Here is a 17,754-nt window from a genome sequence, read left to right as displayed (position 1 = left end):
GTTTGGGTTGGCTCTCCTAGACTTACCTGAATACCTTGATGACATAGGAGATGGGTGTGGACCCAGCATTTTGGTTGGATTTCCTAGACTTACCTGAATACCTTGATGACATAGGAGATGGGCGTGGCCCCAGCATTTGGGTTGGAATTCCTAGACTTACCTGAATGCCTCGATGACATAAGAGGTGGGCGTGGCCCCAGTGTTTGGGTTGGATTTCCAGGACAGAGTGACTGAGGTGCGGCTCACGTCAGTCACGTCAGGCTTGGACGGGCCGCTGGGGATCAGGTTAGGGTCTGTGGGTCGACCTGGCTGGACTACTACTCCAAACTCTGCCACACACGAAATTGAGAGGTCAGAGTGGCAATCAAACAATCAAATAAATACCCATTTACTCACAGCAAGAATGACTCCAGAGAGTGAAAGATACAGCTGAAAAGATCATTATGATGTCTATAACCTACCTTCTACCTCCAGGTAAGCCCTCCAGGATGCCTCTCCACTGGGGCTGGACGCCACGCATGTGTAGACGCCTGTATCTCCAAGCTGAGGAGCAGAGACACAGAGACAGTGTAAGAGTGGGTTCATTTGGTGGTGTATGTTGGTGGTGGTGTTACGCTGCCCCCTACCTTAGCGTAGCGGATCTGCAGGGCTCCTGTGTCTATCTGGGTTATGCGGGCCTCCTCGGGGGACACCATCACCCCGTCTTTCTTCCAGTGAACTGTTGGTGTGGGGGTCCCTGTTGCTTGGCAACCCAGGACCACTGTGCTGTCCACAGGTACCGTATGATTCGACGGGCCCTGTCGGATCACGGGAGGGGGGCGGTCCGACACCACTATTCAAAAGAGAGCGGGAGAATGTACTGTTTAATACCAGTTATACTGTGAGAGTAAATACTTCTCTATCACCCCTTCAGCTAGAGAGAGAAATAAAACATGTATAGAAGAGAATGGAAGGGGGAACGACAGAGAAAATCAAGGGCAGATGTGATGTGAGAGATATTGAGGGAAATTGATACGAGGAGAAACAATAGGAGTGATCGGTTGGGGCAGTGGAGGGAATAGAAATCAGATTATCCCAAAGCCCAGAGCAACTGGCTAATCACTGGGAAGTAGAAGGAACAGTAGGAGCAGGCAATAGCCAGAGCACCACAGACCAACTAATAACAAATCCCATTTAGACAGCAGTCACCAAGCCATCACTCTCCCACTTCACAACCTTGTGGAAATAGGGGGGAAAAAAGCTCTCCAAAATCAGAGGCAGAGGGAAAAATAATGGAAACACCTTGAAAACCGCCAGAGGTAATGGCAGCAAGTTATTTCCATACAAATACACCTCGCAAACAGGGAGGGAGGAGGGGGAGAGAGGTGGGGGAAGGGAGAGGGGAGAGACGGGTAGGCCTATTCACTTGAAGGAAATATAAGGGATAGCAGAGTGAGAAGTCCTCCTTGGATTAAACACGCTACATCCTTGTTTCATTTCCATTAAGTGTAATTGAGTGTACATTACGTCGGTGACTCTTATTTCTCCGGTGCGACACCTTGGCGGCTGCAGAAAGCGTTATCATCACCATATGATTACCCAGAACCAATAGCTACCACTGCTGAAGTCACCTTTATGCACAGACAATGCTTGCCGCCTGTACCAGCCTCAGGCAATTATGTGAATTAACTTAATATATGTACATAGTGAAGACACACACACATGCGCACGCATGCTCACACTCAAGTCAGTTTATTATAACCAAGTATACTTTGCTGGTGGTGATGGTTGCTGTAATTACAGTTGTAGGCCTTTGAGCCAAACTCACCATTTTAATTCAGTTTTTAATAACTGATGCAATTATCAGGATTATCATCATTCGGTTCACCAGCATGACATTAGGGAGGAGAACGAAAAGTGTCTGTGTTTAAATATGTGTGTGTGTATGTGTGTGTGTGTGTAAAAATGTGTGTGTGTGAAAATGTGAGGGTTTTGGGGGAGGGTTCAGTTTGGAAGGAGGGGATGGGCAGTCTGCATGCACGGTGTCACCATGGGAACAGGGGGTTTGGAGTCCAAACGCCTGCAGCTGAGGGTTCCTGAATTCACTCCAACAACAATTAGTAACAGTAAGAAACAATGAACCATAGAGGACACAGCATCTCAGCAGTCTACAGGAAAGGCTGATCTGCCATACATCCAGTCAGCAAAGCAGCAAGTAGCTATTCAGCTACACAGTGGTGATTTTTTTTGTCATGACATTGGAGGCCACAGATTCTGTATTTTCCAATCATGGAGAGACAACTCAGCCAACCAGGCCAGTGGAGTCAACTTGCATAACGGAGGAGCTTTGGTCAGTTGATTATAGGAAACCCTTCTCCCCTCCCTCCCTCCCTCCCTCACTCCCTCCCTCCCTCACTCCCTCACTCACTCACTCACTCACTCACTCACTCACTCACTCACTCACTCACTCACTCACTCACTCACTCACTCACTCACTCACTCCCTCACTCACTGTCAGTGACCTCCAGCAGGGCCTTGGTGATGACGGAGCCAGCGATGTTGAGGGCCTGACAGCTGTAGTAGCCGGCGTCAGAGCGCTGGGCATCTGCGATGGTCAGACTGCCAGTCTGGGACACAGAGAGACGGCTGAAGGGCTGAGGAGGCTGGTAGGAGAATAGCAGGCTCTGGAGGACAGAGAGAAAGAGACAGAGGGGTCTTGAGACTGGAATTACATGCCTATGCTTGAGACATCCACTGGACATGGTGTTATCAATATCCTATATCCTACACTAGGATATGGATCAATAACTTAAACTCTATGCATCTACATTTATAAATTAGATGGACTAGATGATATCTCACATTGCTTCCCTCCCTCTGCCAGAAGATAGCAGGCTGGGGGTTGCCAGTGGCCTCACACTGGAAGGTGACCGTTCTCCCCACCGCCACCACCTGGTTTCTTGGGCGCATGGCGAACGCTGGGGGCACTGCAGGGGTGGAGAGATGGGGCTTGGTTAACAGGACAAGCCATGAAAAACTTTGCAAGCATTGCAATATAATAATAGAATAAACAACTAAAATCTCCTAGAAATAGGATGACATAATGATGATAACTTACCAGTGAAGACTACAAGAGAAGAGAAGAGAAGAGACACAAACACGGGAGATGAATAATGATGGCACATGCAATGGGAAAAGATTATCAGTCAATCATTAAACATTTTCAACAAACACTTTGATGAATGAATACATGACTGAGTAAATTAATGGAACAAACAACAATCTGATACACAGTGGGGGCATGAGGCGCAGAAGCTCTGTTTGTGTGCTAGACTACTTTCCAGTCATTAATGGGGGATATGCGTGGTAGGGTGTGTTGACTGAGGCTGGTCTTCGGAGGAGTCGGCGTGTGTGTTTAATGAAGGGGACCCCAATGGGAGAATGCTTTAGTGTGTGTTTGACTGTAAATACATCTCCCTCCCTCTATCTAAATTCCTCAACACTAGCAAAACACACACACATGTAGTTACTGTGGACATACACACTCTCACACACACACGCACATTACAGCAATTTACCTTTTACTATTTTATCACTATTACACTATTGATAGTGATAAGTGGAAATCTCCTTTCTTAAAGACACGAAGAGAAAGTCCAGAACACAGAGAGACATATGAGACCATAAAGAAAGGATCAAACAAAGGGAGGAGAGAAAGGGAGGACACAGAGAGGAGAAAGCAGTGTGTTGTTGTTGTTGGATTTGGCTGTGCCCTCTGAACCCTCTAACCCCCACCCCTGACAGCCATGTTTTCAGAGCGGGACTTGATGAACATGTGACCATGGACGTCATATGAGCCGAGGTCCAGCTCCCAGCATGCCATGCTGTATGGTAAAGGAAGTGGAGTGTCCTGCCTGAGTGTGTTGAGCTCAGACCAGACCCCCTCTACGGGCCACATACGCAGCCAGCTACAGGCTCCCACCATATTTCATATAGTCGTATGTAATTATTTCCATTGACCAAATACTATGCCTCTGGAGAACGCCATGTTTCCTTCACTATGTTTGTCTGTGTAATATTTAGGACCCAGGATCTTGGAGGAAAACATTTCCTTGGCATATGCATGCACACACGCACACAGACACACACAAACACATAACATCGTTGGAAGTGTTTGAAAGGTTTGGTGTCGTGCTTATAGGTCCACACTGAAAGCTAATGTGATGACCCCTGACATGTAGCTTGTGTTTTATGGTGCTATCTGGGGCCAGAGGCATGACGTCCCCTGGCAGGCTTATGGGGTGACTGGAGGTGGTGCTGAGGGGACACGTGAGCTCTTGTGTTTGGTCAGTTGAATGAGCAGTGAAAGGTGAAGATAGAGTGTGAGAGTATATCTTGAAGCGTGTCTGTGAATGTGTGCCTCGCACATGCGTGTGTGTGTGTATTTGCGTTGATGTGTACGTGCGTGCCTGTGTGTGTGTCGTGCATCTGTGTGCCCCTTTTTGTCATGCATGTGCGTGCCCCTATGTGTACCCCTGTGTGAGCCCCCAGTGGGTGCCCACATGTGTGCCCCTGTGTGTGTGTCTGTGTGTGCCTCCTTGTGTGTGCGTCCCTGTGTGTGCCCCTGTGTGTGTGTCCTTGTGTGTGCCACTGTGAGCCCCAATGTGTGTGCCCCTGTGTATGTCCCTGTGTGTGCCCCTGTGTGTGTGTCCCTGAGTGTGCGCCCGTGTGTGTCCCCCTGTGTGTGTGTGTGTGTGTGTGTGTGTGTGTGTGTGTGTGTGTGTGTGTGTGTGTGTGTGTGTGTGTGTGTGTGTGTGTGTGTGTGTGTGTGTGTGTGTGTGTGTGTGTGAGTGTGTGTGTGTGTATTACTATGTGTGCTCAGTAGGGCTGCTGGGACACAGCGTTCCCAACCCTTGAAGACCCATTGGACCTGTTGACTTAAAAGTGTGAAAAGCCTTGCATGTGAAAAGCCTTGGAGTGTTGGGTTGAGTTACAAGGCCGGCCAGTCCTGCAGCCTGTTTGGAACAGAGTTACAACCCCCCAGTAAACACACAAACCTGAGGGAAAAGAAAGGGGGATGGATTCTACTACAACTCCATGTGCTGGATTAACTAAAACAGACACTCGGCGCCTGGAACTCTGGGTGTCGAGCTAGGCCTATAGAGCCTTATTGACTGAGGGCTTCATTTCTCTGTGAAGGCTGTGGCACACTGTGAGTTTTATTGGAGATTCACAGGGATATGCATGGATAGAGAGAGAGAGAGAGAGAGAGAGAGAGAGAGAGAGAGAGAGAGAGAGAGAGAGAGAGAAAGAAAGACAGAAAGGGAAAGAGAATGAATGAATGAATGAATGAATGAATGAATGAATGAATGAATGAATGAATGAATGAATGAATGAGGCAGAATAGTTGTAGTAAGAACAGAAAAGGGTGAGAAATGAAGACTTGACTTTGAGGAGGAAATACATTAAAACGCTACAAGATGATCTGGAGTGTTGGCACTAGTTAAAGTGTGATGAACAACCTCATTAAAAGTGTTAGGTGATGGAAAATATGCTAAATAAATAAGAATGAATAACAACTTTTTTTTTTAAATAACAGCTTAGCCTTGGTGTGTTGGGATTGAAAGCAGCTCGACTGGAGTGGGGATCCAATATGGTTTGATTTTTACTACTGATAACGTGGCCTGGCTTCCCCAATAACACGGCCAGACTGTTTAAAGAGGAAACAAACCCTTAATCTCCTGCCTGCCCTGTGGATATGTTCAAACACAGCAAGCCCACTAGACTGTTTATGTTTGGGGCAGAAAACAGAGAAACCAAGGAGCTATGTTTCATTTATGTCAGTAATTATCTTTTTGTTTTCTCATGATTTGGTTGGGTCTAATTGTGTTGCTGTCCTGGGGCTCTGTGGGGTCTGTTTGTGTTTGAGAACAGAGCCCCAGGACAGCAACACAATTAGATCCAACCAAATCATGAGAAAACAAAAAGATACAGCGGCTTGCGATAGAATTCACCCCCCTTGGCATTTTTCCTATTTTGTTGCCTTACAACCTGGAATTAAAATTGATTTTTGGGGAGTTTGCATCATTTGATTTACACAACATGACTTCCACTTTGAAGATGCTAAATATATTTTCTTGTGAAACAAACAAGAAATAAGACAAAAAAAAACAGAAAACTTGAGCGTGCATAACTATTCAAAATCAATACTTTGTAGAGCCACCTTTCTCAGCAATTACAGCTGCAAGTCTCTTGGGGTATGTCTCTATAAGCTTGACCCATCTAGCCACTGGGATCTTTGCCCATTCTTCAAGGCAAAACTGCTCCAGCTCCTTCAAGTTGGATGGGTTCCTGCTGATATACAGCAATCTTTAAATCATACCACAGATTCTCAATTGAGATCTGGGCTTTGACTAAGCCATTCCAAGACATTTAAATGTTTCCCCTTAAACCACTCAAGTGGTGCTTTAGCAGTATGCTTAGGGTCATTGTCCTGCTGGAAGGTGAACCTCCGTCCCAGTCTCAAATCTTTGGAAGACTAGAACAGGTTTCCCTCAAGGATTTCCCTGTATTCAGACATAGTGTTTTCCTTGATGGCCATAAATATCAATTTTAGTCTAAGCTGACCAGCGTACCTTCTTCCATATGTTTGGGGAGTCTTTTGGCGTACACCAAATGTGTTTGCTTATTTTTTTCTTTAAGCAATGGATTTTTTCTGGTCACTCTTCCGTAAAGCCCAGCTCTGTGGAGTGTACGGCTTAAAGTGGTCCTATGGACAGATATTCCAATCTCCGCTGTGGAGCTTTGCAGCTCCTTCAGGGTTATCTGTTCAAAGTTTCTGATATTTTTTTATAACCCTGTACTTCTCCAGAACTTTGTCCCTGACCTGTTTGGAGAGCTCCTTGGTCTTCATGGTGCCGTTTGCTTGGTGGTGCTTAATGGTGTTGCAGACTCTGGGGCATTTAATAACAGGTGTATATATACTGAGATCATGTGACGCTTAGATTGCACACAGGTGGACATTGTTTAACTAATTATGTGACTTCTGAAGGTAATTGGTTGCACCAGATCTTATTTAGGGGCTTCATAGCAAAGGGGATGAATACATATGCCCGCACCACTTTTCCGTATTTTTTTTATTTGAATTTTTTAAAACAAGTTATTTTTTAAATTTCACTTCACCAATTTGACAGAGAGTCAGGCAGGTTTAGTGTAGAGTAGATTCTGTAATTGGAACCATGTCATTTCCCTGCATGGGACTCAGGCTTGTCTTTAATTAAGCCCTGATCCTCCTCACGGTCTGTCTATCTCTCTCTTGCCACGTGTCACTGGGCCACTGTGTGTGTGTGTGTGTGTGTGTGTGTGTGTGTGTGTGCGCGCATGTGTGTGTGTGCGTGCATGTGTGTGTGTGCGCGCATGTGTGTGTGTGCGCATGTGTGTGTGAGTAGTGGGGTGTTGCTGCTCATTTCCTGCCATCAGTCCCTGTGCTGTGGGGGTCATTGTGGAAGGGCATCCCTGCTCATAAATGAAACCACTTCCTGGTGCCTCATCAACACTCCCATCGGGGCACCTATTCAGAACTGTTACACTGATCCAGTCATGGTTAGACTATGAGTTGAACGAGTAGGGAACAAGGCGAGTGCTGATTGCTGCAGAACTGATATGAACTCAAGCCAAGTAAATACAGTTGAAGTCGGAAGTTTACATACACCTTAGCCAAATACATTTAAACTCAGTTTTTCACAATTCCTGACATTCAATCATAGTAAAAATTCCCTGTCTTAGGTCAGTTAGGATGACCACTTTATTTTAAGAATGTGAAATGTCAGAATAATAGGAGAGAGAATGATTTATTTCAGCTTGTATTTTTTTCATCACATTCCCAGTGGGTCAGACGTTTACATACACTCAATTAGTATTTGGTAGCATTGCCTTTAAATTGTTTAACTTGGGTCAAACGTTTTGGGTAGCCTTCCACAAGCTTCCCACAATAAGTTGGGTGAATTTTGGCCCATTCCCCCTGACAGAGCAGGTGTAACTGAGTCAGGTTTGTAGCCCTCCTTGCTCGAACACGCCTTTTCAGTTCTGCCCACAAATGTTTTATAGGATTGAGGTCAGGGCTTTGTGATGGCCACTCCAATACCTTGACTTTGTTGTCCTTAAGCCATTTTGCCACAACTTTGGAAGTATGCTTGGAGTCATTGTCCATTTGGACGACCCATTTGCGACCAAGTTTTAACTTCTAGTCTGGCTTTTTTATGGCGGTTTTGGAGCAGTGTCTTCTTCCTTGCTGAGTGGCCTTTCAGGTTATGTTGACACTTTACTGTGGATATAGATACTTTTTTACCTGTTTCTTCCAGCATCTTCACAAGGTCCTTTGCTGTTGTTCTGGGATTGATTTGCAATTTTCGCACCAAAATACGTTCATCTCTAGGAGACAGAATGCGTCTCCTTCCTGAGCTGTATGACGGCTGCATGGTCCCATGGTGTTTATACTTGCGTACTACTATTTGTACAGATGAACGTGGTACATTCAGGCATTTGGAAATTGTTCCCAAGGATGAACCAGACTTGTGGAGGTCTACAATTATTTGTCTGAGGTCTTGGATGATTTCTTTTGAATTTCCCATGATGTCAAGCAAAGAGGCACTGGGTTTGAAGGTAGGCCTTGAAACATATCCACAGGTACACCTCCAATTTACTTAAATTATGTAAATGAGCCGATCAGAAGCTTCTAAAGCCATGACATCATTTTATGGAATTTTCCAAACTGTTTAAAGGCACAGTCAACTTAGTGTATGTAAACTTCTGACCCACTGGAATTGTGATATAAAGTAGATGTCCTAACCGACTTGCCAAAACTATAGTTTGTTAACAAGAAATTTGTGGAGTGGTTGAAAAACGAGTTTTAATGACTCCAACCTAAGTGTATGTAAACTTCCGACTTCAACTGTACATGACCTCACATTTAACTGATAACTCAACTCAGTCGGTTACTCTGGAAACTGCTTGACTCGACACATGAATGTAAACTGATCCATGCTAAATAAATCAGGGCAGGCCAGAGATCAGTGGTATGACACTCTGTGGTGTGGCTAGACAGGGTTAGGTAAGATATCCAACTGCTCTGAGAACAGCTGTCTTCTCCTTCACACTTTATCTAACATTTCATGAATGTCAGAGCAACAGCTGCACAGCATAAACCCAGTCTGCACTTTACATAGTCTGTGCACTTTCATGTCAAACAGCAGGTGTGACCTGGGTTAGGGTTGGGGTTAGGGTTACGGTCGGTGGAGGTTGTACTGACCGTGTACAGTCAGTGTAGCGGATGCCTCAGCCTTTCCCACCATGTTCTCCACAACACATGTGTAGGAGCCCTCGTCTGACAGTCTTACATCTCGTACGCTCAGGGTGTGGTCCTCTAGGATCTCATACCTGTAGACAGACAGACAGACAGATACACACAGTGTGAGAGAAAGGGACTGGGAGATATAAAGAGAGAGATGGACATGAGACAAAGGAGCTTCACATGATGGCATGACACTGTAATATACCACGCATCTAATTCCATGACCAGATGTGAACCTAAGTGTGCATATGAATTTTGATCAGAGTATGTGTCTATGATGTGTAACAGCGTAATATAAAGGCTGTATAGTACTGCTGGGCCATCCATCCATACCTCCCCTTGGGTAGGTCTGCATCCTCTTTCCTCCAGCGGACAGTGGGGACCGGATCTCCCTGCGCCTCACAGTGGAACTCCACACTCTCATCTGCCAGAACCATAACACTACTTGGCCTCTTCACAAACCCTGGGCGCTCTGAGGAAGGGGGAGATCATTATCATAATGTGTTTAAAGTTGTATGATAGACTGACATTTTTGCTTGGATCTCCAACCCTTAGCCCTTGCAAAATCAAGCTTATACAAAGCTATTAAATAAGCACGTAAAAACGCTACCTCTGAATACCATTAGCCCCCTGTAACTCTCTCTCTATGGGACGGATGTACCACACCCACATTCCCCCGTGTTCCACCCTCTTTCTCCCACTGGGACAAGTCGTTCCACAATTCATTTTCTTTTCACTAAAACACATTCATTTATGTGAATGAAAACAACTTAAATCCACTTAAAACTAGTAGGGCTTGTTAAAACTAGGGCCATTTTATTCACATTGGTCCCAGAGCACATTTGAAAACAGATATGTTTATTCAATACACAGTATTATTCTATTAGCCCTAGAAGTTTTTACTAGGCATTATAAATGTGTGTGGTGTGCCCTGGCCAGCCGCCCAGCACAGCCTAGCCGTTCCCGTGATAAGATGTCTCAGTCTGCTCCAATGGAAGTGTTTAGAGGGGGGAGGGGTGCTGGTGGAGAGGGGGACAGCATAGGGTGAAAATGGGGGTGGAGAGGGGAACCAGGCTAGGAGTCAGTGGTCTGGGACACTTGGCAGCAGGAAGAACGAGTGAGAGTGGGGGATGAGGGTGGGGATACAACCTGGTCCAGGACAGCTGGGGGGTGGCAGGGGTCACGGTGAGAAGACAGGGTCAACCTGAGTTTAGGATTCAGGAGAAATGCCTTCACAGCTGCAGGGCTGGGGGCCATTGTTATGTAACCTGTTTCATGATTGGATTATGTGCCAGGGAGAAAATCCTTTACCAAGGGGACATGCAGACTCTTTGACCTTCACTGACACATCTAAGACTCACTGAATGGGGCTGAGAGGAGGGAGAGGGAAACAGACAGACAGACAGACAGACAGACAGACAGACAGACAGACAGACAGACAGACAGACAGACAGACAGACAGACAGACAGACAGACAGACAGACAGACAGACAGACAGACAGACAGACAGACAGATAGAGAAAAGGTCTTACCTAGAACAGTCAGTTCTGCAATCTCGCTCTCCCTCTCTCCCACCATATTGGTCCCCACACAGATGTATTTCCCTGCGTCACTCTTCCTGGCATTAGTGATCATCAGCTTCCCACTGCGGATCTGAAAGATGGAGGGAAGAAAAGTAGAAGTTGTAAGGTCATATCTGTAACTAGATACCTATATAAACCAAATATAAATAACACCACACTGAATATGGCAAGTTATGCTTTGAAAGGCTCTCAAAAAGCGATTTGGTGAAATTATTTGTGGTTTAGAAGGCACTAGGACAGCTTCTACCCCCAAGCCATAAGACTGCTAAATGTTAATGAAATGACTACCCAAACTATTTGCATTGACCCCCTTATTTACGCTGTTGCTACTCACTTTACACCCACCGACATGTACCTCAATTACCTTGACTAACCTGTACCCCCACACATTGACTTAGTACTGGTACCCCCTGTATACAGCCTCTGTGTTGTTATTTTATTGTGGTACGTTGTATTTAAATGTTTTTTTTATTAAAAAAATTGGCAAATATTTTCTTAATTACTTATAAAAACAAAACTCTGAATTGTTTGTTAAAACCTGTTAGGGACAGACGTTCCGCTAGCGGAACACCTCACCAATATCCAATGGTAAAGAGTGGCGCGAAATACAAAAACCTAAAAAATGCTATAACTTCAATTTCTCAAACATATGACTATTTTACACCCTTTTAAAGACAAGACTCTCGTTAATCTAACCACATTGTCCAATTTCAAAAAGGCTTTACAGCGAAAGCAAAACATTAGATTATGTCAGGAGAGTACCCTGCCAAAAATAATCACACAGCCATTTTCAAAGCAAGCATATATTGTCACGTCCTGGCCAGTATAAGGGTTAATTGGTATTGTAGTTTGGTCAGAACGTGGCAGAGGGTATTTGTTTTATGTGGTTAGGGGTGGTGGTTTTTCTAAAAAGGGCATTTGATTTATGTATTCCGGGGTTTTTGGGCACTGTTCCTTGTTTATGTAATTCTATGTTTAGTCTAGGTATCTATTTCTATGTTGAGTTAATTAGGGTGGACTTCCAATTGAAGGCAGCTGTTTGGTGTTGCCTTTGATTGGAAGTCCTATATTAGTTGGGTGTGTTTGTCTGTGTATTTGTGGGAGATTGTTTCGTGTTTAGCGTGTGTAAGCCTAACAGGACTGTCAGTGTATCGTGAGTTCGTTTTTGGTATATTCATTTTGAGTTTATTAAATGTTCAAAATGAACTATCACAACTCTGCTGCATATTGGTCATCTTTTTCCGACGACGATTTCGCTATATCGTCAAACGGCGAGGAAATCCCTGACAGAATCTCCCACCAAACCAGGACCAAGCAGCAGAGGAAGGAGCAAAGGAATTTTGATTTGGACAATCGGGAGAGATGGACATGGGAGCAAGTTATGGCCGGAGAGGGCCCATGGAGAATGGCTGGTAAGGACCGGGAACGTTTCTGAGGATCACGACTGGCGGTGAAGCACGAGAGGCACCCCCAAGAAATGTTTTGGGGGGGGCACACGGGTAGTTTGGCTAGGCCTAGGAAGAGCCGGAAGCCAGCTACCCGTGGTTATATGGAGGAGCGTATGAGGTGGAGAGCGCCATGTTTTGCTGAGGAGCGCACTATCTCACCCATACGCACGCACAGTCCGGTGCGCGTTATTCCAGCCCCTCGCAGGTGCCGTGCTAGAGCGGGCATCCAGCCTGGTAGGAGGATGCCTGCGCAGTGCATCTGGTCGCCGGTACGCCTCCGAGGACCAGGCTACCCAACTCCCGCTCTACGCACGGCTACCATCAGTCCCCTGCACAGCCCAGTCCGCCCTGTACAAGCACCCCGCTCGTACAGGGCTACTAGTTCCATCCAGCCAGGACGGGTTGTGCAGGAGGTAAGATCAAGACCGACTGTGCGCCTCCATAGCCCTAGGTTTCCAGCTCCTGTCTCTCGTGCGGACCCGGAAGTACGTCAGCCCAGTCCGACTCGTCCTGTTCCCGCTCCCCGCACTAGCCTGGAGGTGCGTGTTCCCAGTCTGGTACGCCCAGTACCAGTACCACGCACAAGGCATCTAGTGCGTAAACCCAGCCTCGCCAGTCTAAAGTCGCCAGAGCTGCCCGCCAGTCAAGAGTCGCCAGAGCTGCCCGCCAGTGAAGAGTCGCCAGAACTGCCCGTCAGTTAACAATCGCCAGAACTGCCCGTCAGTCAACAGTCGCCAGAACTGCCCGTCAGTCAACAGTCGCCAGAACTGCCCGTCAGTCAAGAGTCGCCAGAACTGCCCGTCAGTCAACAGTCGCCAGAACTGCCCGTCAGTCAAGAGTCGCCAGAACTGCCCGTCAGTCAAGAGTCGCCAGAACTGCCCGTCAGGCAAGAGTCGCCAGAACTGCCCGTCAGTCAAGAGTCGCCAGAGCCGCCCGTCAGTGAGGAATCGCCAGAGCCGCCTGTCAGTGAAGAGTCGCCAGAGCCGCCCGTCAGTGAAGTCGCCAGAGCCACCCACTAGTCAGGAGCTGCCAGAGTGGCCAGACTGCCCGGAGATGTCAGAGTGGCCAGACTGCCCGGAGATGTCAGAGTGGCCAGACTGCCTGGAGATGTCAGAGCGGCCAGACTGCCCGGAGATGTCAGAGCGGCCAGACTGCCCCGAGCTGCCAGAGCGGCCAGACTGCCCCGAGCTGCCAGAGCGGCCAGACTGCCCCGAGCTGCCAGAGCGGCCAGTCTGCCCCGGGGATGCCAGACTGCCCCGACTGCCCCCCGGCGATGCCAGAGTGGCCCGACTGACCCCCGGCGATGCCAGAGTGGCCCGACTGCCCCCCGGGTCTGCCAGAGTGGCCCGACTGCTTGGAACGGCCAGAACCGGAGCCACCTCCAGATATAGGTGGGTTGGGGAGGGGGGGGTGTAGCACAGTGCCGTCGTTGATGGCAGCCACCCTCCCTTCCCTCCCTTTAGTAGGGGGGAATTTTTGTTTTGTTGTTGTTTGGGGTTGTTTTTCTTAAGGTGCTTCCGGGGTTAGCACCTTTAAGGGGGGGTACTGTCACGTCCTGGCCAGTATAAGGGTTAATTGGTATTGTAGTTTGGTCAGGACGTGGCAGAGGGTATTTGTTTTATGTTGTTAGGGGTGGTGGTTTTTCTAAAAAAGGGCATTTGATTTATGTATTCCGGGGTTTTTGGGCACTGTTCCTTGTTTATGTAATTCTATGTTTAGTCTAGGTATCTATTTCTATGTTGAGTTAATTACGGTGGACTTCCAATTGAAGGCAGCTGTTTGGTGTTGCCTTTGATTGGAAGTCCTATATTAGTTGGGTGTGTTTGTCTGTGTATTTGTGGGAGATTGTTTCGTGTTTAGCGTGTGTAAGCCTAACAGGACTGCCAGTGTATCGTGAGTAAATTTTTGTTATTTTGTATATTCATTTTGAGTTTATTAAATGTTCAAAATGAACTATCACAACTCTGCTGCATATTGGTCATCTTTTTCCGACGATGATTTCGCTATATCGTCAAACGACGAGGAAATCCCTGACATATATGTCACAAAAACCACAGCTAAATGCAGCACTAACCGTTGATGGTCTTCATCAGATGACACTCCTAGGACATTATGTTATACAATACATGCATGTTTTGTTCAATCAAGTTCATATTTATATAAAAAAACAGCTTTTTACATTAGCATGTGATGTTCAGAACTAGCATACCCACCGCAAACTTCCGGTGAATTTACTAAATTACTCACGATAAACGTTGACAAAAAACATAATTATTTTAAGAATTATAGATACAGAACTCCTTTATGCAATCGCAGTGTCAGATTTTAAAATAGCTTTTCGGTGAAAGCTAGAATAGGGGGCAGTATTTTCACGGCCGGATAAAAAACGTACCCGATTTAATCTGGTTATTACTCCTGCCCAGAAACTAGAATATGCATATAATTGTTTGATGTCTGTGTATAACAGAACTCATATGGCAGGCCAAAACCTGAGAAGATTCTAAACAGGAAGTGCCCTCTCTGACCATTTCTTGGCCTTCTATAGCCTCTTTATCGAAAACAGAGGATCTCTGCTGTAACGTGACATTTTCTAAGACTCCCATAGGCTCTCAGAAGGCGCCAGAACGTTGAATGATGACTCTGCAGTCCCTGGCTGAAAAACAGTAGCGCATTTGGATAGTGGTCGATCTGAGAACAATGAAACAGGTGCGCGCGTGCACGTGAGGAGTCCATTTACCATTTTCAGTCTTTGAACGAAAACAACGTCGCCCGGTCGGAATATTATCGCTATTTTACGAGAAAAATCGCATAAAATTTGATTTTAAACAGCGTTTGACATGCTTCGAAGTACGGTAATGGAATATTTTGAAATTTTTTGTCACGATACGCGCCGGCGCGTCACCCTTCGGATAGTGTCTTGAACGCAAGAACAAACGCAGCTATTTGGATATAACTATGGATTATTTGGAACCAAACAAACATTTGTTGTTGAAGTAGAAGTCCTGGGAGTGCATTCTGACGAAGAACAGCAAAGGTAATCCAATTTTTCTTATAGTAAATCTGAGTTTGGTGAGGGACAAACTTGGTGGGTGTCAAAATAGCTAGCCATGATAGCCGGGCTATCTACTCAGAATATTGCAAAATGTGCTTTCACCGAAAAGCTATTTTAAAATCGGACATAGCTATTGCATAATGGAGTTCTGTATCTATAATTCTTAAAATAAGAAAAGAATAAGTTTTGGTGGGTATGCTAGTTCTGAACGTCACATGCTAATGTAAAAAGCTGGTTTTTGATATAAATATGAACTTGATTGAACAAAACATTCATGTATTGTATAACATAATGTCCTACGAGTGTCATCTGATGAAGATCATCAAAGGTTAGTGCTGCATTTAGCTGTGGTTTTGGTTTTTGTGACATTATATGCTAGCTTGAAAAATGGGTGTCTGATTATTTCTTGCTGGGTACTCTCCTGACATAATCTCATGTTTTGCTTTCGTTGTAAAGCCTTTTTGAAATCGAACAATGTGGTTAGATAAAGGAGAGTCTTGTCTTTAAAATGGTGTGAAATAGTCATATGTTTGAAAAATTGAAGTTTTTGGATGTTTGAGGAGTTTGTAATTCGCGCCACGCCCTATCATTGGATATTGGAGCGGTGTTCCGCTAGCGGAACATCTAGCTGTAAGAGGTTTTTAAACAGAGAGTACACAGTGGCAGAAAACCTGACCACTGTGACTGACCCAAACTTAAGGAAAGCTTTGACAATGTACAGACTCAGTGAGCATAGCCTTGCTATTGAGGAAGGCCACCATAGGCAGACCTGGCTCTCAAAATAATACAGGCTATGTGCACACTGCCCACAAGGAAGGGGATAGGAGTAGATAGGAGGGGAGGGGGAGATGAGGGGGAGAGGAGTGGGGAGAGCAGGGGAGAGGAGTGGAGAGCAGGAGAGATCAGGGGGAGAGCAGGGGAGAGGAGAGGAAGAGGAAGGGGCAGAGGAAGAGAGATGAGGAGAGGGCAGTGGCTAGGTTTCAAATCCCAGAGGTCTCAGAGGTCACTGGGCCAGGACCTGTTTCATGTTCCACCCCCTGTGGTGTTGGCAACTTCTAAGTGTCATCACATTACCCTGCATTTAATAGGGGGCAAAGGTCAGAGGAGTGTGATACATTCAGTGTGAGTGTGAGTTTGTGCCTGCGTGCGTGAGTGTGTGTGCATGCTAGTGGTGCAACGGATCACAAATCTCATGGTTCGGATCACGGTTTTGAGTCATGGATGGGATCATTTTTCAGATCAGCAACAACAAAAAAAAGGGAGACAAATATAACTTTGCTTTCCATTTATTACTTAAAGAACACTTAAAGCAAGGAACTTTTCAATGTTTAAATCTTTAAATAAAAGTCAATAGTCAATTGTTAAATGAAAGTGCAATATGAGGCATGATACCTTCTTCCTTTGAACAATAGTGAATGTAAAAATAGCCTGTGTCAACATCATTAAAAAAAAGTAAAGCAAGAAAGAAAGCAAAGCAGACCTGAGCTTATAACTTCACATCATTTTTCTAAAAGTCTACATTGTCCGGGGAGAGGGTAGACCTCTTTGCAGTCACTATGTCCCCTGCAGTGGAGAACACCCTCTCGCTAGGAACTGAAGTGCCAGGCACAGCCAGGTAGCATCTTGCCATCATGGCAATGTGAGGGTATTTACACTCATTGCTTTTCCACCATGCCAGTGGATCACTATCCACTGGAATGCCGCTTGCTGCTTTGTAGGAAGTCACCTCCTCTTTGATGGTGTTGGAAAACGTCTTGCCTGTGTCCTTGCTCGGAAAGGTCTCCCCAAAAAGCTCCTTCATGGCCAAATTATTTTGTGGAGGAGGTGGTGAGACAGGGACTTGAACCTTGGATCCAGTGCAGTAGATATATGAAGGTAGTCCTGTACATTAGGGGGGTATCTGGGGTTCAGGTCCTCTCGAATGGCAGCCTTCACATCTCTAGTGATGGTGCTGTCTGTGGCCCCTGTCTGTGTAGAATCCTTGTTTTCAGAGGTAGGATCATGGACACAGATGGTGCAGTTTCAGTGCTCAATAGAGTTGTAACCGTTTTGAGGGGTTTGAGCACCTGGAGGACCTCCTCTGCCACGATGTCTTTATTTTTTTTCAGGGTCTTGTCTGTCAGTGCAGAGTATTCATCTTGTTGTGACAACGTGTATGAGCTTGTGGGTTGGTAGCAGTAGCATTTCTTGCTTGGTCTTAAGCACGAGTGGCTGTTGTGCTTCGGTGGAAAAAGGAAACCACCTTCCTAATCCTCTGGTTCACTGAGATTCCCCTTTGGGATGTTAAATTGATCACATGTGCAAAGCAAGTTATCTGTGGCCTCAGTCCAGCCTCTATCAATG

The 17,754-nt window shown here is 45.9% G+C and overlaps 1 protein-coding gene across 3 annotated transcripts in view; it reads right to left on the bottom strand.

Annotated features, from left to right (window-relative positions):
- The window catches only part of LOC115149137 (roundabout homolog 1-like), a 138,358-nt gene that overhangs the window by 18,479 nt on the left and 102,125 nt on the right, over nt 1-17,754 (bottom strand). For 2 of the 3 annotated variants that reach the window (XM_029691684.1, XM_029691686.1), the window contains exons 3-11: nt 10,861-10,981; nt 9,662-9,800; nt 9,287-9,414; nt 3,098-3,106; nt 2,842-2,966; nt 2,492-2,663; nt 627-832; nt 462-543; nt 161-329 (exon numbers count right to left, since the gene is read on the bottom strand). In XM_029691684.1, coding sequence (XP_029547544.1) covers nt 161-329; nt 462-543; nt 627-832; nt 2,492-2,663; nt 2,842-2,966; nt 3,098-3,106; nt 9,287-9,414; nt 9,662-9,800; nt 10,861-10,981 — 1,151 coding nt within the window. The remainder of the gene's footprint in view (nt 1-160; nt 330-461; nt 544-626; nt 833-2,491; nt 2,664-2,841; nt 2,967-3,097; nt 3,107-9,286; nt 9,415-9,661; nt 9,801-10,860; nt 10,982-17,754) is intronic. The other variant, XM_029691685.1, reaches the window with a different exon arrangement.

Source organism: Salmo trutta, chromosome 15, assembly GCF_901001165.1.
Source record: "Salmo trutta chromosome 15, fSalTru1.1, whole genome shotgun sequence".
In the NCBI taxonomy this organism is placed as follows: domain Eukaryota; kingdom Metazoa; phylum Chordata; class Actinopteri; order Salmoniformes; family Salmonidae; genus Salmo; species Salmo trutta.
The sequence above is the reverse complement of the archived record's forward strand: the minus strand, read 5'-3'. Positions and strand labels throughout refer to the sequence as shown.